This window comes from Callithrix jacchus, chromosome 6 (assembly GCF_049354715.1).
Source record: "Callithrix jacchus isolate 240 chromosome 6, calJac240_pri, whole genome shotgun sequence".
Classification (NCBI taxonomy): domain Eukaryota; kingdom Metazoa; phylum Chordata; class Mammalia; order Primates; family Cebidae; genus Callithrix; species Callithrix jacchus.
Genome location: NC_133507.1, coordinates 49,943,893 through 49,971,713, shown reverse-complemented (window position 1 = coordinate 49,971,713; position 27,821 = coordinate 49,943,893). Strand labels below are relative to the sequence as shown.

General features: G+C 36.8%; 1 protein-coding gene across 50 annotated transcripts in view; it reads left to right on the top strand.

Moving 5' to 3' along the window:
• Positions 1 to 27,821, top strand: part of TTN (titin) — a 272,145-nt gene that overhangs the window by 8,739 nt on the left and 235,585 nt on the right. For all 50 annotated transcript variants that reach the window (XM_078327295.1, XM_078327278.1, XM_078327313.1 and 47 more), the window contains exons 7-33: positions 3,316 to 3,646; positions 4,016 to 4,168; positions 5,018 to 5,158; positions 6,356 to 6,481; positions 8,402 to 8,539; positions 9,022 to 9,159; positions 12,375 to 12,668; positions 12,774 to 12,896; positions 14,209 to 14,490; positions 14,747 to 14,812; positions 15,438 to 15,696; positions 15,898 to 15,961; positions 16,072 to 16,287; positions 17,518 to 17,660; positions 18,574 to 18,779; positions 19,321 to 19,554; positions 19,666 to 19,910; positions 20,818 to 21,089; positions 21,204 to 21,368; positions 21,465 to 21,633; positions 21,732 to 23,425; positions 23,579 to 23,860; positions 24,303 to 24,569; positions 24,666 to 24,938; positions 25,051 to 25,314; positions 25,404 to 25,664; positions 27,308 to 27,568. In XM_078327295.1, coding sequence (XP_078183421.1) covers positions 3,316 to 3,646; positions 4,016 to 4,168; positions 5,018 to 5,158; positions 6,356 to 6,481; positions 8,402 to 8,539; positions 9,022 to 9,159; positions 12,375 to 12,668; positions 12,774 to 12,896; positions 14,209 to 14,490; positions 14,747 to 14,812; positions 15,438 to 15,696; positions 15,898 to 15,961; positions 16,072 to 16,287; positions 17,518 to 17,660; positions 18,574 to 18,779; positions 19,321 to 19,554; positions 19,666 to 19,910; positions 20,818 to 21,089; positions 21,204 to 21,368; positions 21,465 to 21,633; positions 21,732 to 23,425; positions 23,579 to 23,860; positions 24,303 to 24,569; positions 24,666 to 24,938; positions 25,051 to 25,314; positions 25,404 to 25,664; positions 27,308 to 27,568 — 7,067 coding nt within the window. The remainder of the gene's footprint in view (positions 1 to 3,315; positions 3,647 to 4,015; positions 4,169 to 5,017; positions 5,159 to 6,355; positions 6,482 to 8,401; positions 8,540 to 9,021; positions 9,160 to 12,374; positions 12,669 to 12,773; positions 12,897 to 14,208; positions 14,491 to 14,746; positions 14,813 to 15,437; positions 15,697 to 15,897; positions 15,962 to 16,071; positions 16,288 to 17,517; positions 17,661 to 18,573; positions 18,780 to 19,320; positions 19,555 to 19,665; positions 19,911 to 20,817; positions 21,090 to 21,203; positions 21,369 to 21,464; positions 21,634 to 21,731; positions 23,426 to 23,578; positions 23,861 to 24,302; positions 24,570 to 24,665; positions 24,939 to 25,050; positions 25,315 to 25,403; positions 25,665 to 27,307; positions 27,569 to 27,821) is intronic.

Here is a 27,821-nt window from a genome sequence, read left to right as displayed (position 1 = left end):
TTTTGGGGCTTCAATGAGATAATTACTTGAAAGTGCCTTGGAAATGGAAAATAATTATGCCAATGTCCTTAGATAATAAGTAAAACCTTCTAAATATTTTGCATTTGCTTGTGTTATTTTATCTAGAAAATAAAGTGGATTTCTATGCTTACTTAATATGGAAGTATTTTACAAGGTGATCATGTATCATAATCAGGGCTCAGAAATTATATAATGAAGTGTAAATTGTCCACAATAGTTTTGAAAGTTTGAGATTTAGTTATCATGATGAACATTTGAATATGATGAAATGAAAAATGTACAAGATTTGAGCAAACAAAAAGTGTTTATTGATCAATTTAAATGAAGTAAAAAACACATGATGTTCCCTGCCTAGAACATTTTTATAAAAGAACAATAAGGAGATAGTTGGCCTAAATAACATTCAGACATACTGTAAAGTTAGTATAATCAGAACAGTATGGTACTGGTAAATGAATAGAAAAATACACCAAGGGAACAAAACAGAGTCCAGAAAGAGATTCAAGTATATAAGGAATTCAATTTTTAAACAAAGCGACCTTTCAATTCAGGGGAAGGAGAGGTATTTTAATAAAGAATGCTGGTCCAATTCATTATCTATCCAGAAGCAAGCAAACATTAACTTCTGCTTCTCACTATTTACAAAATAAATTTCACCTTGATTAAATAGTTAAGTTAAAAAATTAAAAAATCAGAAGACAATTTGCAAAAGCATTTATAGGTGAAAGCTTTTAAAAAGACAGTTACAGATTCAACTACATAAAAATCAAAATGTATTTATGGCAAAAGCAAAAGGTCATTACTAAACTAAACAGCATTTGTGAAAAAATTTTAAGAGGCTCCTTCTCCTCAAGATACTTCATTGCCTCTACCATAAAAGTATGAGAATACACATAAAATGGCTGCAAGGTAGACAACACCAGCCTAGAAAGAGTGTGTAGCCTACACAGTTACATATGCTGGATAAGACTCCATAAACAAGCCAAGCGAAAGAAATGGATCTGGGGGAATGTCTGCAATATTTATGACAAATAACTAATACACCAAATGTATTAAAAATTATCCACAAATTAATTTTTAAAGGAGAAAAATGAAACACAAATAAAAACAAAAGATACAAAATAGTATTTCACATGAGAGGCAATGTAAAGGTCCAATAAATATATGAAAAAAATGCTAGTTATTTTCCAATTTTTATTGTTTGGGCACAAAAATGTAAAGATTTGGCAAATGCTAACATGAAACCTTGAACAAAAAACTTACTTTAAAAAACAGTCTAGCAGTTGAATAAAAAAAGTATTCAGTCTCAGGCTAAATCCAGGTTTTCACACCATGAAATCAACAACACAGGCCAAATGCAATTTCTTGAGGAGATAACAACCCAACTATATTTGAAAACCCAAGCAAGCCTAAAGGTCATTTAGAATTATGGAGTATCCCGATCCCATGGAGAATTTTGACCATCTTAGCAGTTTTGAAAGTTCATTAATAACCATCCAAATTGGTCCAAAATTTTGCTTTTAAATAATTAACAAATAAAATGCCAATTTGCAGAGAAAATAATGGTTATCAAAGTTAGACTATTTCCTAAATGTCTCATAATTTAATCTTGATTTTTGTTGTAGAGTAAGGCAAACATGTTTCATTAAAGGAGGTGCATTGTGTCTCACTGTGACCAGGTGATTACTTTTTATTGTAAGTGCAGAAATAAGTGCTCTCCTATAATGACCGAAATTACAATGATTTTCACAGTTATAGGCTTACCTGTGACCTGCTGTTAATCAATCATGTCATGCTAATCATGTCTTTAACTCTTTCTGAATTAAACCCATTTGCTAAGTACAGCAAGAACAGGCACAGGTTGAAACTTAAAAGTGCACGTTTCTTTGCTTTTCTTCAGTTAGTGGAAACCATGCATTATTCTAACTCAGTTTTTGTTATATTTTGAAGGCAGTCATGTTCAAAAAAGAGACTTGTTCCCTAGATTTCCCTTTACTTTGATTACAATTTCATTTATAAAGTGTAAATGAATTTTCACATACAAAAAAAATGCTTCTTCAAGAAAATAATTAAATATTTCTTCATGAACCTGGTTAATGTTGTAATGTACTGTTAAGGTACTTTGTAATTTAGAGAAAATATCAACTGTACCTTGAGCTTAATTAGAATAATCATTTCATTTATGATCAGCGTAAGCTAAATATCCTAGATAGTGACAGAATGCATTTATGAACATTTTCTTATATGCAGAATTAATAAAATGCAATGATAGGGCAATAGTGCCACCTAGAGAGGAAAATGTCATAAGCCTTATTAAGAATTAAATTAGTTTTGAAAAAATGTTTACCTTACAGTAGTTAGCCAATCCCTAGAATTATTGCTGTAGATCAGAAACAGTCTTTTTTGGCTATCAGTGCTGGGATTTAGCACCCATATTCTTCAACTGATGCTACTTGCTCTTCAGATACACCTAAAAAGCAAACAATGAAAACTATTCTGGAAGAAGCAACTTTATCAATTTAACCAAACATCACAGAATCATTAGTTTTTAAATTAGCCAATTTCCACAATAACTCTAAATATATTTAAAATAAGTCCAGAGTGCCATACAAGGAGGGCGAGAAAAAACAATACGGAGGAGATTAAAAGTAGCTGTCCACAAACACTTTGGTTAAAGCAGCAATTTGCAAAGTGGGCTGCACAACCTACACTCAGAAATGTGATAGAAAGCTTCCTAAGAATGTGTCCTCCTGCCCTGGAAATTCACCAGGCCTATTAACATGGTAAGGGCTGTGAGAAGTCCTACGGGGGGAAAAATGGCTTAACTCGTCTAGTCTAGAGTGGCACAAGCATTTTGATTACAGAAACCTTTCTTCTTATAACACCTATTTGACATCCCCTAACCCCCAGAATTAGAATACAGAGATTAATTGGGAATACAGAGATTGCTGGATTTGACATGTCTTTCCTTTGTCTGCATATTAAAGAAGCACCTTTTTCTGCTGTGATTTTTTTTGTTTGTTTTAATGTGAGAAGGTGCAGGGCACAGAATCTTTAGCTTACTTGGAATTAAAGCTGATTCTCTTACAGGGTTACAGCAGATAATAGGTTTATTGAAATTTAAAACAAATTACTTCCAAGTATATTATTTACCCTGTGAATAGGTTATGGAGGCACACATTGTAACACTCTGCCTTAAAGCACTTAGAGATTTTCATCCCATGATTCACATCTGATTAGCCCTATTGGAGTTTCTTGCTTTGACATTCTTGACCTCTGCCTTTTGGTTTTCAGGTCCGTGTCTCCAGCAGCAAGAATCTCCACGTCCCCCATCAGGTCTGTTAAGTCTCCATTGCTCATGCGTAAGACTCAGATATCTGCTGTGGCCACAGGCCCCGAAGTGCCACCCCCTTGGAAGCAAGAGGGCTACGTGGCCTCCTCATCTGAGGCTGAGATGAGAGAGACAACGCTGACAAGCTCTACTCAGATCAGGACAGAAGAGAGATGGGAAGGGAGATACGGTGTCCAGGAGCAAGTGACCATCAGTGGCGCTGCGGGTGCTGCAGCCAGTGTGTCCGCCAGTGCTACCTACGCAGCAGGGGCTGTTGCCACTGGCACTAAAGAGGTACTGTTAGAATGGTTTTGTTTTTCCTTATTTCACATTCTGGTTTCTCCGACTGGATTTCTGACATAAAACTCAGTCTGTATAAATTGGAGGTAAAATGTGTATGAACATAAAAATATAGCAGCAACTGAAGACCAGATTCAGTAGTCATGCTTTGCAAAACCATTTCTAATTAGGACAAAAGCTCCAATCTGTGAAGTTTCCATAAAATACAGGTTTTAATGATACAGTCTCTATATTTCTTGGCAATAATAAATGCTCATATATGAGTGTATTTTGCTCTAGGTAGCTCAAGTTCCAGTGTGCTTTTTTCTTTTCTACTGGGCAGGTCATTTAAAAAAGTAATCTACTTGGTCATTTCTAATCTAGGTGAAACAAGATGCTGACAAAAGTGCAGCTGTTGCGACTGTTGTTGCTGCCGTTGATATGGCCAGAGTGAGAGAACCAGTGATCAGCGCTGTAGAGCAGACTGCTCAGAGGACAACCACGACTGCTGTGCACGTCCAACCTGCTCAAGAACAGGTACGTGTGAGGCTGCCACAGGGCACCCGCAGAGCCGTGTCCTTCAAGCCACATTTGCTCCACCGCCATCCACTGAGCCCTGCGTGCAGCAATGCTCAAATCATTCTGAAGACAGCCTTGAGCCCAGCAGGGCCCAGACTTTTAGAACTTTCTGAGCAAAAGGTAATCTGAGATACCAAAGGTGTTGACAAGGTGAATATCACAAGAGCAGAGTAGGCCAGAAATACCTGGGCTATACAAGCAGGCAGAAGTCAACTATGATATTCAAGGTAGGAAGGCAGACAGTGGTCGGAGAAACAGAGACCAGTCAATCCCAGAGCTTGGTCACTGCACTCACTGGACATGGAAACTACTATTTCAGGCAGGCATTCCGTTTCTCTGAGTTTCCCCAAATGACTTTTGTTTTTACTTTTCTCAAAACAAACGTGATTCATAGCTGAACAGTGTTATAAATCCAGGATAATGTTCCACCTCATATTTGAATAGATTTTCTGTTATAGCTCAAAATCCTTCTAGCTTTCCTCCTTATCCTTTCTTGTGTGACATTTATGTCTCAATCATGACATACTATTGTAACTTTTTGTTTGTTTTTTGAGACGGAGTCTTGCTCTGTTGCCCAGGCTGGAGTGCAGTGGCATTATCTCAGCTCGCTGCAGCCTCCACCTCCTGGGTTTCAGTGATTCTCATGCCTCAGCCTCATGAGTAACTGGGATTACAGGTGTGTGCCACCACCAAGCTAATTTTTGTATTTTTTAGTATAGATGGGGTTTCACCAAGTTGGCCAGGCTGGTTTTGAACTTTTTTAATATAAGATGACTAAAGTGTTTCCTTCCTTTCCTCTATGAAAAGCAGGTAAGAAAGGAGGCGGAGAAGACTGCTGTAACTAAGGTAGTAGTGGCCGCCGATAAACCCAAAGAACAAGAATTAAAATCCAGAACCAGAGAAGTAATTACCACCAAGCAAGAGCAGATGCACGTAACTCATGAGCAGGTGAGAATGGGTTTTGATTTGAAATTCATTGAGGATCTTATGGGGTCAACACACACAATCATCTTTACCGTGCAGGGTGTAGTTTCTTGGGCCACATGGTTGTTAGCACAGTAATGAAATCCCCTTGTTACATGTTTACATTTCTGGGTACTAGATACCAAAGTCTAGTGTCCCCTTATGCTCCCCTTTGAGGATGAAAGAGAACTCTGTGAACCTACACCAGGAGTAGAAACAGGAGTCTCACCACACTGAGCTGGGGATGCACTAAGTATATGACGATAGGGAGAGGACAGTTGGGTAAAACCAGGAGGAAGAAAAAGATGCTGAAGCAGGAATGGGGAAGAGTGGAGGAGATGCTGAACTCACTTTGCTTTAGAAATCTTAGTGACTGCTTCCTGGCTCCTCGAAAGACATTTATGAGTTTGAAGTGAAATGAACAGCATGGCCTTAACAAGCCAAATGACCAGAAAAGATGAAAAGGACAGCCCCATGATTAGCAGCATTTGGGGACAAATTGGGAAAGGCCAGCTAGGTGAGCTCTTGGCCAGTGAGCCAGTTGTCAGTTAGGTAGGTGCTTTGAGAGGATGAACTTTCAAGTCCCTTTCAGCCTTGAGATCCTGTGTTTCAGTGATGAGATTTTTGAGAATGGCAAAGAGGCAAATGGAGCAAACTGTCCCCCTACATACACATATATCTTAGGTACCCAGATGGAAACAGCATTCTTCACAGTATTTAGGAAAATTGGCAAAACAAAAATATTGTATAAATGTTGACTATAAATTATACATGCTTGATTTCTCACATGTAAAATAAAAAGATCAGACAAAATTACTTCTAAAGCTTTTCATTCTAATATATATTCTAAGATTACCTTTAGATGACAGAATTAGTACAGAATAATATTGCCATAGATCTATTTATAAAAATTGGAAGTCATTTTAAGGAAGACTACAATTCTCCTATTCAAAACAAAGTATTGAATTCAACTTTGTTTTCTCTAAGCAGCCTACCTAATTTCCAGATTTAGGGAAAGAAAGAGCATGATCTTACTTATAAACATGAGATTATTTATTTTATTTAGTAACATCTCCAGAGAGGGGATTTTGCATCATCAAATTCCTATGTTGTTATATTTAATAAATACCACAGCATTTCATTGAGTATCAGGAAATAACTATTTTTAATCATTAATTACAGATAAGAAAAGAAACTGAAAAAACATTTGTACCAAAGGTAGTAATTTCTGCAGCTAAAGCCAAAGAACAAGAAACTAGAATTTCTGGAGAAATTACTACGAAACAAAAACAAGTAACTCAAGAAACGGTAAGTGTGATTTTGTAAATATCTTCTAGTTTGTTGACAATATTGCATTCCAGCCAGCTGCAGGTAGCTTATAACCAAAACCCCTCAATAGAGAAGTCTTTTGTTGTGTGCTTTTGTCATTGTTCCTCTATGTCTAGTATTGAAACTCAGGATGGAAATTGTGTTTACGCTGCACTATCTGCCACTCACTTGATCAGTTTTCAAGAGACTGTCTACCAGAATAGTTTAGGGCACATCTATGAACTTTCTAGAACACACATAAATGGAAGATAGATATCATGCCAGTCCAGTTACCCACCGGGACAGTCGGGTTCTTTGTGTATAGCCTAAGTCTTCCATCACTTAGATTGTAATGCACAAACCTTACATAGTTATAAGACACACAAACACACACACACACACACACACATCAGCCATAAACACCCAAATAAATAGCAAGAGAAAGTGAGGAAATGCTGGACATCAGAGAAAGTGAATACTTCCTCAAAAAAAAAAAAGCCTTCAATTCATGGTTGATAAACGGTAACCTAGAAGCATTTGCTGCTGTTGAGCCCTAGAGCTGTGTAAGGACAATCTCAGTGTCACCAAAGTCCACATCTTTCCCATGTGTGAAATCAAGCCTTTAAGTGTCAGAAGAGAGGCATTTATCTTGAATTCTTCCATGTTGAAGAGGGCATATGTGCTCATCCTTCTTGAACTCAAGCTCTTTGCTGATCTTAGAGCTACTTTTCTGCAAAGGTCCAGTTGAAAACCTCATACACTTAAAAGGCTTGCCAGAGGCTGCTGACTGAATTTCTCTCTCCTTACTGTGAGTGAGACATTTTGAATGCAGCAAGAATCCTACTTGGCATAATTAAAGGCATAGAAATCCCCATTGCCATCGCAATGCTGGTGACTGGCAAGTTCAGCTGGCCTATAGTTTTCCAGCCACTTGTCAGCAGCCACATACCAGGTTCCCTAACATGTCAACATGTCTCCAGATGAGATATTTTCAGGTCTAGGACAATTTGCCAAGGTGCATGTGGGCAGAAAAGAAGCCCATTCCTCAGAAAAGCAGAAGTCTATGTCTTAAGCACAAGTGTAGGTGCCTAAAATGGAAATCTGACATTTTCTCTTTCCCTACTAAGCATTCTGTATTCTACCGAATGTTTCAAGGATCTCTTGCCATTTCTTTTGTATCTTTTGAAACTCAAATCTTTATTTTACTTTAAAAATCAGATAAGACAGGAAACTGAGATAACTGCTGCATCCATGGTGGTAGTTGCCACTGCAAAGTCCACAAAACTAGAAACAGTCCTGGGGGCTCAAGAAGAAACTGCCACACAACAAGATCAAATGCACCTAAGTCCTGAAAAGGTGATGACTTCCTGCCAATGTGAAAGTCATTCTCACACCATTTCATTTGCAAGTCACCTACATTTTCATCATGAATCTTAATCATCACTTCTTCACCTCCACCTCTTCTTATAATGCAAATCCCACACAGCTAGCATTCACTGCCAATTCATTCCTAACTTTCAGACTTTCTTTGGCTTATTGCTAATATAATAATTCACTTTAATATCTTCCTATTGAAGTAGATGTCCTTAAACAATTCATACTATGGAAAAAAAAAACTATGTGCTATTTACAGTGCTACTGGAATGTCTCATATAGTTACAAAATGTGAAAAATTCAAAATAGCACTCAGTATTTTATTGCTAATCACATTCGTTTTCTTTTTAACCGGACTTATTGTTTGGATATTTTTGCCAGGGAAACAGTATGGATGATCAGAGAAACTCAAACATGTTTTAGTGTAATTAAAATGTCCTTGAATAGGAAGAAATTTTGCTTCCTTTCTTTTTGACTTATGTTTCTTTTATTAGAGGCTTATAGAATGTAATGACTTTTCTTACTCTTTTTTTTCTGTATGATCAGATAATGAAGGAAACTAGGAAAACAGTGGTACCTAAAGTTATAGTTGCCACACCCAAAGTCAAAGAACAAGATTTAGTATCAAGAAGTAGAGAAGGCATTACTACCAAAAGAGAACAAGTTCAGATAACTCAGGCAAAGGTGAATACAGATATTTGAGCTGCGAAAAGTTCATTTTGAAACTAATTTCTAGTAAACTATTAACTACAATGTGGTATGAATTATTAATCTGTATTTTCCTTTTAAAATCCCTAACTAAAAACAAAATGGTAAATACGTGACTGATTATCATTAATTTTAAACGCACATTTGATTTTCATCCATCGGTAACATTTGTAATACATTTTATTCACCATTATTCTTTGCATGAAGATTAGCATTTTAAGCTTAATTTTTTTAAAAAGCAACATAGGGACTCATCCAGAGTTTTCTTAATAGCTAACATTTCTAAGTTTTGTGATTGTCAGTCAGTATATGTAGGCATTGCCAGGTGAAAGTTAATTGCTCTTGTGTATTTAACCCTGAATAACCATCTTGCATCCCCATGAGGAAGGGGGAAGGGTCATAAGATGTGTGTTTGAAGCCCTGTACAACTTAAATCTTGATTTTACTGTAATAATCAGATGAGAAAGGAAGCTGAGAAAACTGCCTTGTCTACAATAGCAGTTGCTACTGCTAAAGCCAAAGAACAAGAAACAATACTGAGAACTAGAGAAACTATGGCTACTAGACAAGAACAAATCCAAGTTACCCATGGAAAGGTGACTATTGCTGTTCCAAGTGTGAAATCTCCTCTCATAATTCATTAATACCACATCTCATGTGAAATATCTTATTATAATACATTAATATCAAATCTCTCAATTTCTTATGTATGAGTCACTATTAACCGAATTTATTTTTTAGACAATTAAATAACTGGAAACTAAAAAAAGAATTATTTATTATTGTTAATATTAATTATGACATATCCATTTCTCCACTTATCTCTTCACCATTATTTTCAATGTTTTATTAACACTTGGGAATCTTCCAGAAGTTGATTAAAATTGCATGCAGGCTAATTTTAAGAGACCCATGAACATTTTTTAAAAACACAAAAGTTGTATAAGTAAATGATGACTCTTACTGCCAAGAAGATGTGTGTTTTGAGGGGTCTAAATTCAGTATATTATGGTATGGAGTATGGACTTATTTCAGTAAATTACCCATAATTTTCTTTGTATAAAACTTTCTTTTTTCCTCCTGTAAATATCAGATGAGAAGATAAGCTGAGAAAATTATAGTGCCTGCTATAGCAGCTCCCAGTAAAGCTAAACAAGATGCAGGTATTAAAATCTAGAAAAGGAAGTACCCGACAAGAACAATTACACACAAGCCATGAGAGGTTACTGTGTCTATTTATAGCTATGAAATATCCGTGAATTAAACTGCTTCCCATGACTCTGTCATTTACTCCAAACGACCCATTTACCTATTGTATTCTTTATTGCTAATATATCATTTGAAAATTAGCAACTAAAGTTTTTTCATTTCATTAGCAGGATGACCTGAATCCTGTTTGTATTTCCCTCAGGGTCGTTTTCTAACTCTATAGGTTTTTTTTTCTAAGACATGATTTAAGATAAACTTTTTAAACCTTTACTCAAGTCTAATATTTAATGGCATATCAGCCTTTCAGAAGTCTCATAAATGACAAAAATTCCACTGTGCAACATACTTCCTGAGTGATTAACTTTTTATTTTTGTTTCCACTCAAATTTTGTCATGAATTGACTCTTATTTTTGTTAAAAATTAGCTGAGGATGGAAGCCAAGAAAATGTCTATACCTAAAGTAATAGTTACCACTGCAAACTCTGCTGAACCAGCCATACTGCCAATGACTAGAGAAGGATTTGCTATTAAACAAGAACAAGTACATCTTTTTCAAGAAGAGATGAAAACTGATGCTATGGAGGTGAAAAGTATTGTTTCATCCCATTTCATCATCAACTCTCATAACTTTTCATCTGTCGTGAATTGTGCTTCTAGTGTTCCATCTAATTGCTTAACTGGTCAATAAAACAGTCGAGGTTAGATTCTGTCCGTCCTCCAGTTGAACAGTGAGCATTTCTAGTAGTGAAAAGCCAGACCCAATAATGCTTTTCCTTGTGTCTCCTAAATTTATTCTCAGCATTTAACTGGTTTGAATTGGAGTATTCTAGTCCAAATTGTCTTCCTGCTTCTCCAGGTTACAAAAATATGAGAAATATCGAAGTCCACTAAGAAATAAAAGGAGTTACCAGTGTACTCATTTGTAGTCCACCAAAAAGCATGTGTAAATAGATTTGATATACAATAATTTGAAGAAAAAATAGATACTTCCTCAATTTAAAATATTCTACCATGATTAAGATTTTTCAATATGTTTAAAATTAAGAACAAAATTTAAATATTTCAGTTGTGTGACATTTAGTCAAATGACACTTTCTTTGATCTTACTTTAATCATTGTTAAAATAAATTAAAACTTTACCTACTTCATATCAGACTGGCTAAAATTTTCAAATGAGATAGTGGAAATACAGTCACTTTACAATCAAAGTAAAATCATATATAAAAGTGTATTTATTTACTATTATCTGTCGAAGATGTTAACATTTTTAAATGTCTATACAATTAAAATCAACTTATGGCCAACATAGTTTTTAAAAAAGAGACCAATAAATGGACAAACTTAACTCACCTAAGCCTCATGTATATTTTTTTCTGAGATGATGTAATCTAAAGTGAAGATGGTGTTTGCAGTCCTTCAAGGCAGATTAAATTGTTTGTGTCTTCCTGAAAGGAAGGCCTGGGTAAAATGCATGATCACTAACGGCCCAATTCCATCTCAGAAAAATCTCATTTATATCTTCAATCGTTCAGAGAATAATTTTTAAAGCTATACAAGTAGCATCGTTGAAAAATGTTTCAGATGCATTCTAGATTCTATTCACAGGTATAGAAAACAGAATACTAATAAAATTTTCCAATCTTACTTTTACAATGCACTGGATGGACATGGTTTTGTGATTTTTGTGGTATGCTGTTACCAAGTATTACATAGAATCATAATATCTAAGCCACATCAGCTAGTTTGCTTTCTTTAAAAGAGAAATTCCTCTGCAAACTATGTTTCCATTTATGTTCATCAGACTCAGAAATGAGAAAATAATATTTGTTTCCTTCTTCACTTTAACTCCCCATAATAATGAAAGTAAATTAAACTTCAATGTGAAAGATTGTTCTCTTGTATCCAAACATGATAACGCTTCCATTTTAATCACCATATTTTCATTTGCATGGGGTTTTCTTGGTCATCTGTGTGTTTTAAGAAAGGTATTTTCTAGTAGACTAAATAAATCTTACCCTTAGGGAATCATAAGTAAATTCATGTGCTCCCTCTGTGTTTATGAGCTTTCGTGTTATGTCAAATTTGCATGTAACCATATAACTCTGTAGTAACTGATTTTTCTGGATGGGATGATGACAGTATTTGAGTGCACTTATATCATCACTCTCACTGCATTAACACTAAATGGTCAACAAGATAATAAAAATAATCAGTGAAGATAACCAGCTCCAAAATTCTGATTTTCCAATTGCTGATTGACTGTGTGCCTGAAAATTTTCTAGAAAATTTCAAAATCTCCTTATGATTTTATATTTATATTGTGATTGTCCTATGTTGTCTCTATGTGATTTAATGTCTAGTTTAATTAAGCAGGTATACAGAGAGTATATTTAAATAGACATCTGTATAATATAATAAGCAATGAAATAGTAAGTCCCTAAAAGTATTTCTGAGTCACATTTCTAGACACATTAACATGGCTGTATAATGTGGATGCCATCTACCTATCATGCCTTTAGGCATTTGCCTGTCCTGATGCCTAGGAGATGTTCAAGCCTGATCTTAATTCCTATGTATTAATTCTGGAAACCTTGTCTCCAGGCGGACGTTGGAAAAAAGGCTGAAGCTGTAGCAACTGTTGTTGCTGCAGTAGACCAGGCCCGAGTCAGAGAGCCCAGAGAGCCTGGGCATCTTGAAGAATCCTATGCTCAGCAGACCACTTTAGAGTATGGATATAAGGAACGCATTTCTGCCGCAAAGGTTGCTGAGCCTCCCAAACGTCCAGCCTCAGAACCCCATGTTGTCCCTAAAGCAGTCAAGCCTGGAGTAATCCAGGCTCCTTCTGAAACTCATATCAAAACTACTGATCAAATGGGAATGCACATATCATCACAGGTAAGTCTATACCTGCTGACTGTTCACCTTATTCACGGTAAAGCAAGCTTCACTGCTGTGGTCATCTGGTGATAAATGGTATCACTGAGTTTCATTTCAATGCAGATCAAGACAACTACAGATCTAACAACAGAAAGATTAGTCCATGTGGATAAACGCCCCCGCACAGCTAGCCCTCACTTTACTGTTTCGAAAATTTCCGTTCCTAAGACAGAACATGGATATGAGGTAAGACATTAAAAAGCATGATACAGAAATGTTTAAAGGAAATAAGTATCTAACCTGTGAAATAAAGCATCTTTGGGGCAGGCCAATGGAGGCTTCTTTTTGGTGTGTGTGTGCATGTGTGTGTATGTATGTGTCTGTGTGTGTGTCTGTTTTTGCATTCACAGTGGACTCAGACTCCTCAAAGGTATGGTTTCTGAAAGTTGCCCAGGAGAGTGAGCTTTGAGTCACAGGAGGTTATCTTATACCCTGCGGAGACACAAATTCACATAGGCTTCTCTCTAGTTTACATTTCAGGGACAGCTCAAACTCAATTGTTCTGATTACTATTGTTCTAGTGATTTTGTAAAAGGGAGTGTATTACACAGCATAATTTTACTTATGCTGTTAGACATTTCAGAGTAACTTAACAGTGAACGTTTTTCAATAATAAAGACAGACATTGAGAAATCATATATTCATATACCCAATATAGCAAGATAGAGAAGTGGTACTGTATGGTGGTTGGGTTGGATTGTGGAATCAAATAGCTCTGGATTACTGCCCTATCTCCCCCTTATAACCTCTGTCATCAGGAGAAAGTAAACATACATGTAAAATGCAAGTAAGAAGTGTATAAAAACCTTAACAAGTTGTCAGCATATAATAAATCATTGATACTAGTCACTATTGTTACACATAACCAAGAAATAGAATCCAAATCTTCTCTGCCTTCAAAGAATTATGTTACATATAACACCTATATTTGATTACAAATTATAAATTTGTCCTACATTACAAAACAAATAACCAAATTACAGACCAAATAACCAGAGACCGAAACAGAATAAAAACAGTAAGGAAACTTAAAATATTTTTTCTGAATGTCTCCACATTCACCTTTCACACAGATGTGTGGCTAAAACCTAAATGTACAATTGCAAAGTAGTTTTTAGGAATTGACCAACAATTTTAGTAAGTTCTTAATTTTGAATCTCCCACTATGGTAGTTTCAAAAGTGGCATTCATCAGAATGGTTAAGTGAAAATTCATGACTAAGCTTTAGAAGATCCTTTTATGATCAAAGCTATAAAATAAGGAGTTCTTAATACAACTTTTTAAAAGGATATTTTAAAATTTGTTTTACAAATAACAGGCATGATAAGGAGCTTTATAATTGGCTTATCTCTAACTGACTTTTCATTAACCCTAAGAGTGATAATAAGAACATTAAAAAATGGACCGACTCAGTCCAAGAGTGTTAGTGGCAAAACACTTCTGAATGATGACTCGGAGGATGGTTAGGTGACTTTATTTTCTGACTGTTCCCATGTAGGCATCAATAGCCGGTAGTGCTATTGCCACATTACAAAAAGAGTTGTCAGCCACATCTTCTGCTCAGAAGATCACCAAATCGGTGAAGGCTCCTACTGTGAAGCCCAGTGAGACTAGAGTAAGGGCAGAGCCCACCCCTTCGCCACAGTTCCCCTTCGCTGACACGCCAGATACGTACAAGAGTCAAGCTGGTGTTGAAGTGAAAAAGCAAGTAGGGGTGAGCATCACTGGCACCACCGTCCGTGAAGAGCACTTTGAAGTACTGCACGGGCGCGAAGCCAAGGTTGGTGACTGGTTACCCGCTGTTGCTTGGTCCACTCCCATTGAGCAGGACCAGGTAGTTGGCCAGTTTGTACTGAAAAGTAGCCAGCAGAGTCTTGCCTTTCTCCTTTACCATGCTCAGACTTGATTTTTATGGAGCATAGTATTGGTTAGAGATCTTTTTCTCAAATTGTATTTATAATGTTGCATGAGCTAAGAGTTTATGAGATTAACCTTAATTTCGTGAGCATTTTGTAATGTCATTTGTAAAAATCTAGGTAACAGAAACAGCAAGAGTACCTGCACCTGTTGAAATTCCTGTTACTCCACCAACTTTGGTCTCGGTGAGTAAAGATGTTGATTATGTTGGACCCTATTCATATCTGCTCAAATCATTTTCATACACATTTGCAAAGATCAGTTTCTCAAACTAATACAAAAGTGACATTAATGAGCTTACAGATGCTCATTTTAAGACCATACACTGTTTGGCAAGGAAGAGGGTAATTCTGTGTGGTACATCATTCATGGATTCAAAAGATTTAATGAGCTTCTAATATGCAAAAGGCATTATTGCAGGAGCTGTGGAGATATAAAGACCAATCCATCTCTCTGTGAAATATTTTCTCTGCCATCAGAAAAAATGTACATAAACAAGCATAATAAAATATATAAAGTGATATGCACCACAACAGAAGGAGAATCCATGAAAGGGATAGATTCATTCCAATAGGTGATACCATGGCAAAGCTTTGTTGCATAGGTAGCATTTGCTATTGAGCCTTACAGCTCTTTACTAATATGTTAGTATTTATATAAATATTAGTCTCTCTACTATTTCTAGACTCCTGATGAAAAGGCCATTTTGTGGTGGTTGAAATGTGTATGTTCAGACTCCACATTTGTTACAAAATGGAAATGATTAATGAATATGTACACATATCATTATTTATTTCTTCTTCTCTTCAGGGCTTAAAAAACGTGACTGTTATTGAAGGTGAATCTGTCACCTTGGAGTGCCACATCTCTGGATACCCATCCCCGACAGTGACATGGTACAGGGAAGACTACCAAATTGAAAGTTCTATTGACTTCCAGATAGTCTTCCAGAGTGGAATCGCTCGGCTTATGATTCGCGAAGCATTTGCGGAAGACAGCGGGCGATTTACTTGCAGTGCCGTAAATGAGGCCGGAACCGTCAGCACATCCTGCTATCTGGCTGTGCAGGGTTAGTGGCCAACCTCCCACAGTCCTAATGCACGTGCCATCACTCTCATCTGACACTCTTCCACAGTACAGTTTCTGCACACCTTGAAATGATGTCCCTTTTTGGAACTGGGGGGTAGATTACATGGTCAATTTAACTGTCAGTGCTAAGCAGGGGTCACTAGACATCTCATTTCAAGGAGAAACTTTTGTCTTCTTTTAGTGTCAGAAGAATTTGAAAAAGAAACCACAGCCGTAACTGAGAAATTTACCGCGGAAGAGAAACGGTAAAACATTTTACTAATTAGCAGCTGTTATAGTACAATTTTATTTTCAGCCCCATCAGTATTGGCAAATTGCAACCCAGAAGCTAATGTGAAGGGAATTCTCTTTCCAGCTTTGTTGAGTCAAGAGATGTGGTTATAACGGATACTAGCATCACAGAGGAACAAGCAGGGCCTGGAGAACCTGCTGCGCCTTACTTTATTACAAAACCAGTGGTTCAGAAACTGGTGGAAGGTGGGAGCGTGGTATTTGGATGCCAAGTTGGCGGCAACCCAAAGCCCCATGTGTACTGGAAAAAATCTGGTGTTCCTCTAACCACTGGATACAGGTATTTTGATGTCTGAACATAGAGTTCCCTGTGACTTGTATGATATATGCATGAAGCCTAAAGTAGAATTTACTTACCCCACCAACCCTGAACCTAGGCTCTTTCATTGTGGTGCATTCTTAGTTTGTTATGAGGTATTTTTACATTTTTTTTTTTGTGCAAAGTCTTCCTAAGAAATAAAACTACGTGACAAAAGTGGATGGAAGGCACATTTCTTTACATTCTAGTTTAATTCATTGAGATTGTGAAAGTAGAGAAAATATAGATTTTCATATACACACACATACACGCTTCCAGAAAAGATTTGAGACAACTTTCAATAAAAACATGTAATAACTAAGTGACTAAAAGACAGAAGAATAGGGGCCATATAATGAAGAAGGAAGCTAGTTATGCACAAAAATCTATGCTAGTAATTTTTCTTCAATTCAATATAAAATTTAGCTCTAAATTTTCTGTAATTTAAGATTAAAAAAGTGGCCAGGTGCGGTGGCTCAAGCCTGTAATCCCAGCACTTTGGGAGGCCGAGGCGGGTGGATCACGAGGTCAAGCGATCGAGACCATCCTGGTCAACATGGTGAAACCCCGTCTCTACTAAAAATACAAAAAATTAGCTGGGCATGGTGGCGCGTGCCTGTAATCCCAGCTACTCAGGAGGCTGAGGCAGGAGAATTGCCTGAACCCAGGAGGCGTAGGTGAGCCGAGATGGCGCCATTGCACTCCAGCCTGGGTAACGAGCGAAACTCTGTCTCAAAAAAAAAAAAAAAAAGATTAAAAAAGCAACCTGGTAATCTAAAAATGTAGGTGCCATATCTTAATAATAATGCGCCAGAGAGTTAATACTGAGATATTTAAAGGAATTTTTGTTTTACTTATTCATTTGATCTCTGAATGAAATAATGAACAAAATAATGAATAAAGAGAAAATAACTGTTGTTTCAGTGGCCTGATCATTTGCTAACATAAACACTGAAAACCACTTAATTTCATGACTGATTCTAGCAATAAATATTCTTTAAAATGATTATTTTAACTTATTTGGCCCTAATTACTCATGTCCTTGCATTTTCCTCAATTTTCAGCAATCTTATAATCTATGGTGGAGCTTAGTCATATGTTTAGGGTCATTGGATTTTATACCACAGATCCACGCACAGAGAAGTCCAATTATTTTACCCACAGAAGGGTTGTTTATAACTTGACTTTTTAAATCTGTTCATTTTCATAAAGATACAAAGTGAGTTACAACAAACAAACCGGTGAATGCAAGCTAGTGATTTCTATGACTTTTGCTGACGATGCTGGAGAATACACTATTGTTATTCGTAATAAGCATGGAGAAACTTCTGCATCTGCTTCCTTGCTTGAAGAAGGTAAGTGCAACTCTAAGGTAGTTTCTATGCGCATGATAAGAACTGAAATACAAGGAGATAGCAGTGCTGTGCATTTACTGGAAAACCTATTGCCATTTACTGGTTCTGATACTTAGCCCCAGTGTCTTTGCCTCAGCTGTATGGAAAATGTTTTAGACCACATGGCCCAACAACTAGACTGGCATTAAACTTCTGAGGTTCTAGCAGTTCTAGTTTGGTGTATTTGTTTCTAGGCATATCATGCCTCTGAAAATACAGAGATTCTAAATCCGGTTGTCTTCCAGGCCCAGGCAGGTAACAGGGAGCACAATGAAAACAGTAGCAAACTGGAGAATATGTGCCCTGCCTCAAAGAGACAGTAGCTGTGTTATTGCCAGGCATGCACCAGGCGGTTACCAGGCTCAGTGTTGCTAGAGATCCTGATATTTTAAAGAAAATCTGGAAATCAGGATTTTCAATGTTTCTGAGTTGAAAAAAATGCAATAGCTTTCATGACAGACTGTTCACATTTACAGTGAACTGGTCTGCACTCTGTCTCATTTGATCTACACAGTATCCCTTAGAGGAAATTACAATATTATCTTCAGTTAGCACATAAAGCACTCAAGATTCAGGAAGGTAAATGAATTTTTAAAAGCCACACAGCAAATTAGGAGGACCTCCATGGTAAATCCTCCCAAAACTGACTGCTAATAAAAAATTATTTCTATAACTGTAGTGACTGGTTTGATTTGTTAGTGTAAGTTTGGTTTCCAAATTCAAACTAGAAATATTGAGCAGTTCAATAGCAGACATTTGGAAAATTTGGCTTCTGGTATTAACTTTCCCCAGGGTAGAGTTTCCCTGAATGCATAGTGGCATGAAAGCTTTCTAATAAGAATGTTAAAAATTAACTTATGTTCTTAACTCTTAGCTGACTATGAGTCACTGATGAAGTCCCAGCAAGAAATGCTTTACCAGACACAAGTGACTGCATTTGTTCAAGAACCCAAAGTTGGAGAAACAGCACCTGGATTTTTATATTCTGAGTATGAAAAAGAGTATGAGAAAGAACAAGCCTTAATTAGGAAGAAAATGGCCAAAGATACCACAATGGTCAGAACTTATGTAGAGGATCAGGTGAGTATAAAAATAATGACCAACCAAACCATTTCATAAATTATACTTTCCTTTCTTTGTTTCATATTTTCATTTTCAAGTGATAAGATGAGGGTTAGACAACCATTAGTAGGTCCAAGTTCACTGCTGCTAAGTTTCTTTAATCTTCATGGTATGTTGCACCTGTGAGTTTAGGAATAGAGATTACATATATGCCACAAATGTCACTTTAGAAATAGGGATTACAATATATTAAGGAAAAGACAAATATTAGCACAGTTAAGTTCATTAATGCCAAGTTCTCTTCATCTGTGTGATAAGCTACTGTAACCTCTAACCCAAATCTAACTCCTACTTTTGGAATACCTTTTTACCTGAGATGCCACAGCATTCACTGGGAAAGATAACCCATAATGCAGGTTAACAAAAACAAACCATAAAGTCTTCTAGACTCTTCTCCCAGCTAAAAACCAACAATCTAGCTCAGATACATATCCTTACATAATTTCTATGTAAGTCAGTAAGGATACATATTTTTAACAGACCATAATCTTTTGCATAGGAATTCCATATTTCTTCATTTGAAGAGAGACTTATTAAAGAAATTGAATATAGAATAATAAAGACTACATTAGAAGAACTTCTTGAAGAAGATGGAGAAGAAAAGATGGCAGTTGACATTTCTGAATCTGAAGCTGTTGAATCAGGATTTGATTTAAGAATCAAGAATTACAGAATTCTTGAGGGGATGGGTGTCACTTTTCATTGCAAGATGTCTGGATATCCATTACCAAAGGTAAAATATAAGCATTTATTATACCTCCTTGCCTCAATAAAGATATAGGTTGGTTACAATATAACTATTGGATATAAATTTTATTCATACATGCATGGGTATTCTTTGCAGATTGCTTGGTACAAAGATGGCAAGCGCATCAAACATGGAGAAAGATACCAAATGGACTTTCTACAAGATGGCAGAGCTAGTCTGCGTATACCTGTTGTTCTTCCAGAAGACGAAGGAATCTACACTGCATTTGCCAGCAATATTAAAGGAAATGCAATTTGTTCAGGGAAATTGTATGTGGAACCTGCTGCACCACTTGGAGCTCCGACTTACATCCCCACACCAGAGCCAGTGAGCAGAATCAGGTAAGACTTGTAATAATTTGGATTATTTTGTATGTAAAATTATTTTTAAAACACCAAATATCTCAGTAGTAAATTGCTATTGTGTAAGAAGAAAATCGAGGGCTGAGATGGCACAGAAACTTACCATTGGCAACACCAACAACTGCCAAGAGTTTTTTTATTGCCCCTATGTAAGATGAGCAAAGAATTTTCATCAGTGTAACACACTATTTATTTTCTTAGTGCTATAGCTATTATGACAATAGCTCTTATTTGACACCTGATTTTTACATATGTAAATATATACAACAGCCCTGCAATAAATAGATGATTGTTATTGGTTTGGAAATAGGAACACTGAGGCCCTGGAAATCTATGAAAATTGCCTTAATTCATCCAGCCTGTAAGTGGTGGTGTCAGAATTCAAACTCTGAGTCAGTCTGGCTGTAGTGTGTAGGTAGAGTCTTCTTTTTCTTTGTTTTGTTTCCAGATATTATTTCTATGTTTTCCTCTTCTGAGATTTTAAAAAAAAGGTGCATTTTAATTTTTTCCATAAATATATTTATTGGTTTACTTAACCAACCAACATTTATTAGGATGTTTCAGTAGTCAAATCAAAAAAGTCTGGTGACTGATTAAATCCAAGTAGTAAGGAAAAGAGAGTATTAAGGATTCTTCCATGGTTTTTGAGCCTGGGCACCTGGATGTACTGAATGACTACCAGCCAAAATTGAGAATATAGGAAAACCATAGCTGTGAGGGCAACAATAATATATTCTATTTTAGATCCGAATGAGTTTGAGGTGCCCTCTAATACATTCAAGAAGTAAATTCTAAAATAACATGAATAATGAATAAGACAAATGAAGTTTGTTTTGCTGAGTTTTCTTTATGCCTCGTGAAAATATCGTTTGTCTTTGTTTTGCAGGTCTCTCTCTCCACGTTCAGTGAGCAGGTCTCCTATACGCATGTCTCCTGCAAGGATGTCCCCTGCAAGGATGTCTCCTGCGCGGATGTCCCCTGCAAGAATGTCCCCTGGACGTAGGCTGGAGGAGACAGATGAGTCACAACTTGAGAGACTGTATAAACCGGTCTTTGTGTTAAAACCTGCTTCTTTCAAATGTTTAGAAGGGCAAACTGCCAGATTTGACTTAAAGGTTGTTGGCAGACCTATGCCGGAGACCTTCTGGTTTCATGATGGTATGATAAGTTTTTGCTCATTAATCGTAAAACACAAAAACAAGCTTATGTATGTGTCAGACGATTTCCCAAAACTGTTTTAAGACCTACTTTCTTTTAAACATATCTTCACAGGCCAACAAGTTGTCAATGACTATACCCATAAAGTAGTCATTAAGGAAGATGGCACTCAGTCGCTGATTATTGTCCCCGCCACACCCAGTGATTCTGGAGAATGGACTGTGGTTGCCCAAAACAGGGCAGGAAGATCTTCAATTTCAGTGATTTTAACTGTGGAAGGTAAAATGAAATAAAAAAAATAAACAAATTTTATCATCACTTGGGCTATAAACAGGTATTTCAGTCTTACTCTAAATCATGACCTTTCTCTTTCAGCTGTGGAACATCAGGTAAAACCGATGTTTGTGGAAAAACTGAAAAACCTCAATATAAAAGAGGGTTCCCGTCTTGAAATGAAAGTCAGAGCTACGGGTAACCCCAACCCTGACATTGTATGGTTGAAAAATAGTGACATCATTGTGCCTCATAAATATCCCAAAATCAGGTAAGTTTGGAAATAATAAAGCTAAGCTCTTTATACAAATGCATAACCAAGGAAGCTATACCACTATATTGATGATTCCCTTCCCCAACTTTTTTTAGAATTGAGGGAACCAAGGGAGAAGCTGCCCTTAAAATCGATTCAACTGTCAGCCAAGATTCTGCCTGGTATACTGCAACTGCTATTAATAAGGCTGGCAGAGACACTACAAGATGCAAAGTAAATGTTGAAGTTGAGTTTGCAGAGCCTGAACCAGAGAGAAAGTTAATCATCCCACGGGGGACATATAGAGCGAAGGAGATTGCAGCCCCAGAACTGGAGCCCCTCCATTTGCGATATGGTCAAGAGCAATGGGAAGAAGGTGATCTCTATGATAAAGAGAAACAACAGAAACCATTTTTCAAGAAAAAACTCACGTCCTTAAGACTTAAGCGCTTTGGTCCTGCCCACTTTGAATGCAGGCTAACACCCATTGGTGACCCAACAATGGTGGTAGAGTGGCTCCATGATGGAAAGCCACTTGAAGCAGCCAACAGGCTCCGCATGATCAACGAATTTGGGTACTGCAGCCTTGATTATGGTGTTGCATATTCTAGAGACAGTGGTATCATTACTTGCAGAGCCACTAACAAATATGGAACAGATCATACCTCTGCTACTCTTATTGTTAAAGATGAGAAAAGTCTTGTGGAAGAATCCCAATTGCCTGAAGGGAGGAAAGGCTTACAGAGAATTGAAGAATTAGAGAGAATGGCTCATGAAGGTGCACTTACAGGTGTAACAACAGATCAGAAAGAAAAGCAAAAGCCAGACATTGTCTTGTTCCCAGAGCCAGTTAGAGTACTTGAAGGGGAGACTGCAAGGTTCCGCTGCAGAGTAACAGGATACCCTCAGCCCAAAGTCAACTGGTACCTCAATGGACAGCTCATCCGCAAAAGCAAAAGGTTCAGAGTTCGCTATGATGGCATCCATTACCTGGACATTGTGGACTGCAAATCATATGATACAGGTGAAGTGAAGGTCACTGCAGAAAATCCCGAAGGTGTGATAGAACATAAAGTGAAGCTTGAGATTCAGCAGAGGGAAGATTTTAGGTCTGTCCTTAGGCGAGCTCCTGAACCAAGGCCTGAGTTTCACGTACACGAACCAGGAAAGCTTCAGTTTGAAGTACAAAAAGTGGATAGACCTGTTGACACCACTGAAACCAAAGAAGTTGTGAAATTGAAAAGGGCTGAAAGAATTACCCATGAAAAAGTGTCCGAAGAGTCGGAAGAGCTGCGCAGTAAATTCAAGCGCAGAACAGAAGAGGGCTATTATGAAGCCATTACTGCTGTGGAGCTCAAGTCTCGAAAGAAGGATGAATCCTATGAGGAACTCCTCAAGAAGACAAAAGATGAGCTTCTCCACTGGACCAAAGAGTTAACTGAAGAGGAAAAGAAAGCCCTTGCTGAAGAAGGCAAAATCACAATTCCAACTTTTAAACCTGATAAAATTGAACTAAGTCCTAGTATGGAGGCTCCCAAAATCTTTGAGAGAATCCAAAGCCAAACAGTGGGCCAAGGATCTGATGCACACTTCCGGGTCAGAGTCGTGGGGAAACCAGACCCTGAATGTGAATGGTACAAAAATGGTGTCAAAATTGAAAGATCCGACAGGATCTACTGGTACTGGCCTGAAGACAATGTTTGTGAATTGGTCATAAGAGACGTGACTGCTGAGGATTCTGCCAGCATCATGGTAAAAGCCATTAACATAGCTGGAGAAACATCCAGTCATGCATTCTTACTTGTCCAAGGTAATTTGAATATCTTTCCTTTGATGGACATGTCTTTGCATTCGTGAATATCCATGAATGTGTTTCCTTTTATTTTTTCCCCATTTCTCAGTTTATGAATTTAATTTAATATAATGTGCTCTCCCCTTTCCCCTCCCCACCTTTTTCTTGTAGCCAAGCAATTGATCACTTTCACACAGGAATTACAAGATGTTGTTGCTAGGGAAAAAGACACCATGGCAACCTTTGAATGTGAAACTTCAGAACCATTTGTCAAAGTGAAATGGTATAAAGATGGTATGGAAGTTCATGAGGGAGATAAATACAGGATGCACTCTGACAGAAAGGTTCACTTCCTTTCTGTACTGACCATTGACACGTCTGATGCTGAAGATTACAGCTGTGTACTTGTGGAAGATGAAAATGTCAAAACGACTGCTAAACTTATTGTTGAAGGTATTCAACAATGAAGGATTTCATTGTTTACCTAAGGTTTAAAGTCACCCTTAGCATGTGATAAAATTAGCTATGCACTTTTTCTTTCATAAAAACAATTATTTGGAAGTTAGCTATAAGTTTCGTAGCCAGAATCATGAATTTGTATTCCTAATTAAGAATACTAATAATTTGTCCATTTGGATTTTTAAAGTAATATTATCCTGATTTTTAGCTTTCACGCTTTTTATTGAAACATAACTCTCTACTTTCAAAAATGTTCAAAAATTAAAATAACTGCTTCTTACTGAAAATTTATTTCTTAGCCCAGCAGCAGGTAGATATTAAGAATATTCCTGATAGGATGGAGAACATAAGAGATATACAAGACATGGTCTCCATCCTAAGTCTAGATGCATACCTCTCTGGAGAAATTGATTTCTCCTTCTGTCTTACACTTCAGGTGCAGTTGTTGAGTTTGTGAAAGAACTTCAGGATATAGAAGTTCCAGAATCATATTCAGGAGAATTAGAGTGTATTGTATCCCCAGAAAATATAGAAGGAAAATGGTATCATAACAATGTGGAGCTTAAATCCAATGGCAAATACACAATTACATCTCGTCGTGGACGTCAAAACCTCACAGTCAAGGATGTAACCAAAGAGGACCAGGGAGAATACAGCTTTGTCATCGACGGGAAAAAGACAACCTGTAAACTAAAGATGAAACGTAAGTCTTTCCATTCCTGTCAGCCTGCAATGAGCATCATTGTGATTTATTGATAAAAACTGATCATAACCTTCTTTTTCTCCCCTTATTTTACAGCCCGTCCTATTGCTATCCTACAAGGACTTAGTGACCAAAAAGTCTGTGAGGGTGACATTGTTCAGCTTGAAGTTAAAGTCTCCTTGGAAAATGTGGAAGGCATCTGGATGAAAGATGGCCAAGAAGTGCAGCCCAGTGACAGGGTTCACATTGTGATAGACAAACAATCTCATATGCTGCTCATTGAAGACATGACTAAGGAAGATGCTGGACATTACTCTTTCACCATCCCAGCCCTTGGGCTCTCCACCAGTGGACGTGTCTCTGTCTATAGTGAGTCCTACTTATACAATTTTATGTTTACTCTATCAAGCCGTGTAAAGAACTTTAAGGAGCAGACATTTCAAACAAAATTCATTCATCTTGTGCTTGTATGATTTTGCAGGTGTGGACGTGATAACACCTCTAAAAGATGTTAACGTGATTGAAGGCACCAAGGCTGTGCTTGAATGTAAGGTCTCAGTCCCTGATGTGACTTCTGTTAAGTGGTACTTAAATGACGAGCAAATTAAGCCTGATGACCGTGTACAGGCCATTGTGAAAGGCACTAAACAGCGACTAGTCATTAACCGAACTCATGCTTCAGATGAAGGACCTTACAAGCTGATGGTTGGCAGAGTTGAAACCACCTGTAATCTCTCTGTAGAAAGTAAGGATTATTCTACTTATGTGGTAATTATTTTAAGCATTCTATTTTCTAAGTGTAATAATAACCAACACTACTTTATTTTTTCCCAGAAATTAAAATTATCAGAGGTCTTCATGACCTTACTTGTACAGAAACTCAAAATGTGGTGTTTGAGGTTGAGCTGTCCCACTCTGGAATTGATGTCTTGTGGAATTTTAAGGGCAAGGAAATCAAACCCAGTCCTAAATATAAAATTGAAGCACATGGAAAAATATATAAATTGACAGTTCTAAACATGATGAAAGATGATGAAGGAAAATATACATTTTATGCAGGAGAAAATATGACATCTGGAAAACTTACTGTGGCAGGTTGGTATATTTATTAACCTAAATTCTTATGAGGAATGATTGTTATTTTAAGAAATTGTTATTCCTTCTCCCCCAAATTCCTTTCAGTTTCCCACTTCTACACCTCTGCTTATGCTATTCCCAAAGCCAATAGTACTCACAACACCATTCCCACCAGCCTAAATTACAAACGTTCTTCTAGGCCTACCTCAAACATTACGTTCTCCATGAAGCCTTCCTTAATCTCTCCATTTGTATATGATCTCTTTCTCCTCCAGCCCCAGGATCACTTTGTATGTGCCTTTTTCATAGTTTGTATTATGCACTTGTCTTATTCCCCATTTCCTCTTTCCAACCAGTGTACAAACTCCTGAAATCTGGAATTTTATTTGTATATTCCAATATATTGCACATGGCAGATAATCAATTGATGTTTGCTGAATTGAGTTTTATTTAAACTTTCTTATTCTAAAGAATTATATCCTTTTTTAACCACCCTTGCTTCTTTAGCCTTTGTTCCTTTTATTTTCTTCCTACTTTTTAATGAACTCAATGAATATTTTTAAAATACAGATTAATGTAACTTATGATATGACATAAAAATGGGAGCATGCTCATTCAGCAGAACTTTTTAGCTTTATAGTGAAGAATAAAAAATATAAATCAATTGTCAACAAAAAGCTAGAAGGCATCATTAATTTGTTTGGTTCATTACAATTTTAAATATTGAGGAGTGGAGATGTTACATTCAGATCATGTTGTCCATAACATCTCATACTGAAGCAAGTCATATGGTAATGACTTGTCTTATTTGATATGAAAGTTTCATGGTTTATATTTACTCACATTATAAGATTTCCTCAGAGATCGAACCATGAAAAGACTTGTAAAACAAAATTTCAGATTCAGCATTTTTATGCATTTAATATAAATTACATGTTTTTAAATGTGTAGAAACAGGAGCAAACTATGAACCCCACTTTAATTTCACCGAACGTTTTTAAAGAACTTACCATAGGTCAGACACTTTTAGGAACTCAGGACACAAAGCTCAATAAGAAATGATTGATTTTTTTTCTTGAGAAATTTATAATTTAAAAAGGACAGCTACGTAAGCAACTAGCTTGTTAAAGCAGTAATTATTTCTTCTAGTGGATGAAAAAAGTGGGAGGCAGTGGGGTGAAACTTCATAGAATGGGTGATATTTGCCAACACAGTGATTTTTAGTATACAGAAATCCAAAAATCTAGTAGAACCATTGATGACTTGGACATTTTGTTTAGCAAATTTTTATGTAGTTGAAATATCAGATTCCCAGGAAATAATCATTAAAAGACCGAGTAAATTGCTTTTCAAGAAGAAAGAATTGAGTAAGAGGCTATCCTGGTGGCATACTCTTTCAAGAATTTCATATTAATTCAACAGTTGCTTATTCTTTGCAAAACTTTTCTGATTCCAGTATTTCTCCTAATTACCAGTCATGCATACTTAGAATAAGGGATTTCTTTGGTACCTCCTCAATATGGATGAAAACAATCTTACTGACATTTCATGATTTCAGACTCATGTTTTTAAATTTGATATTTTATATTTACTTGTGCAAAGACTTTCTTATTGTGTGAATATTTTTAAAGTACTCAAACCGTACTTCTCTTATTTCAAAGGTGGGGCCATCTCCAAGCCACTCACAGATCAGACCGTAGCTGAATCCCAGGAAGCTGTGTTTGAATGTGAAGTTGCCAACCCAGATTCTGAAGGCGAATGGTTGAGGGATGGCAAACACCTGCCACTGACTAACAACATCAGAAGTGAGTCTGATGGCCACAAAAGGAGACTTATCATTGCTGCCACCAAATTAGATGACATTGGAGAATACACCTACAAGGTGGCCACCTCCAAAACATCTGCCAAACTCAAAGTTGAAGGTAAGTAACATAGGATTTGTCCTTTTCAAATTATATTACATTCTTAATCCTTATCATTTTAAAAGACAAAGGATATGGCCATTTTGTATACCATAAATTTTCATTTCCTAAAGTCATTATAGATCCTCTAAACCTTCCTGAGACACATACCATGAGGTACAAAATTGCTTATCAAATGTGTTTATGCAAAAAAACGATTTCTTCGGTTAAAGCTCTCTGAAACAGCTAAATCAGACAGTGATTCTCCATTCAT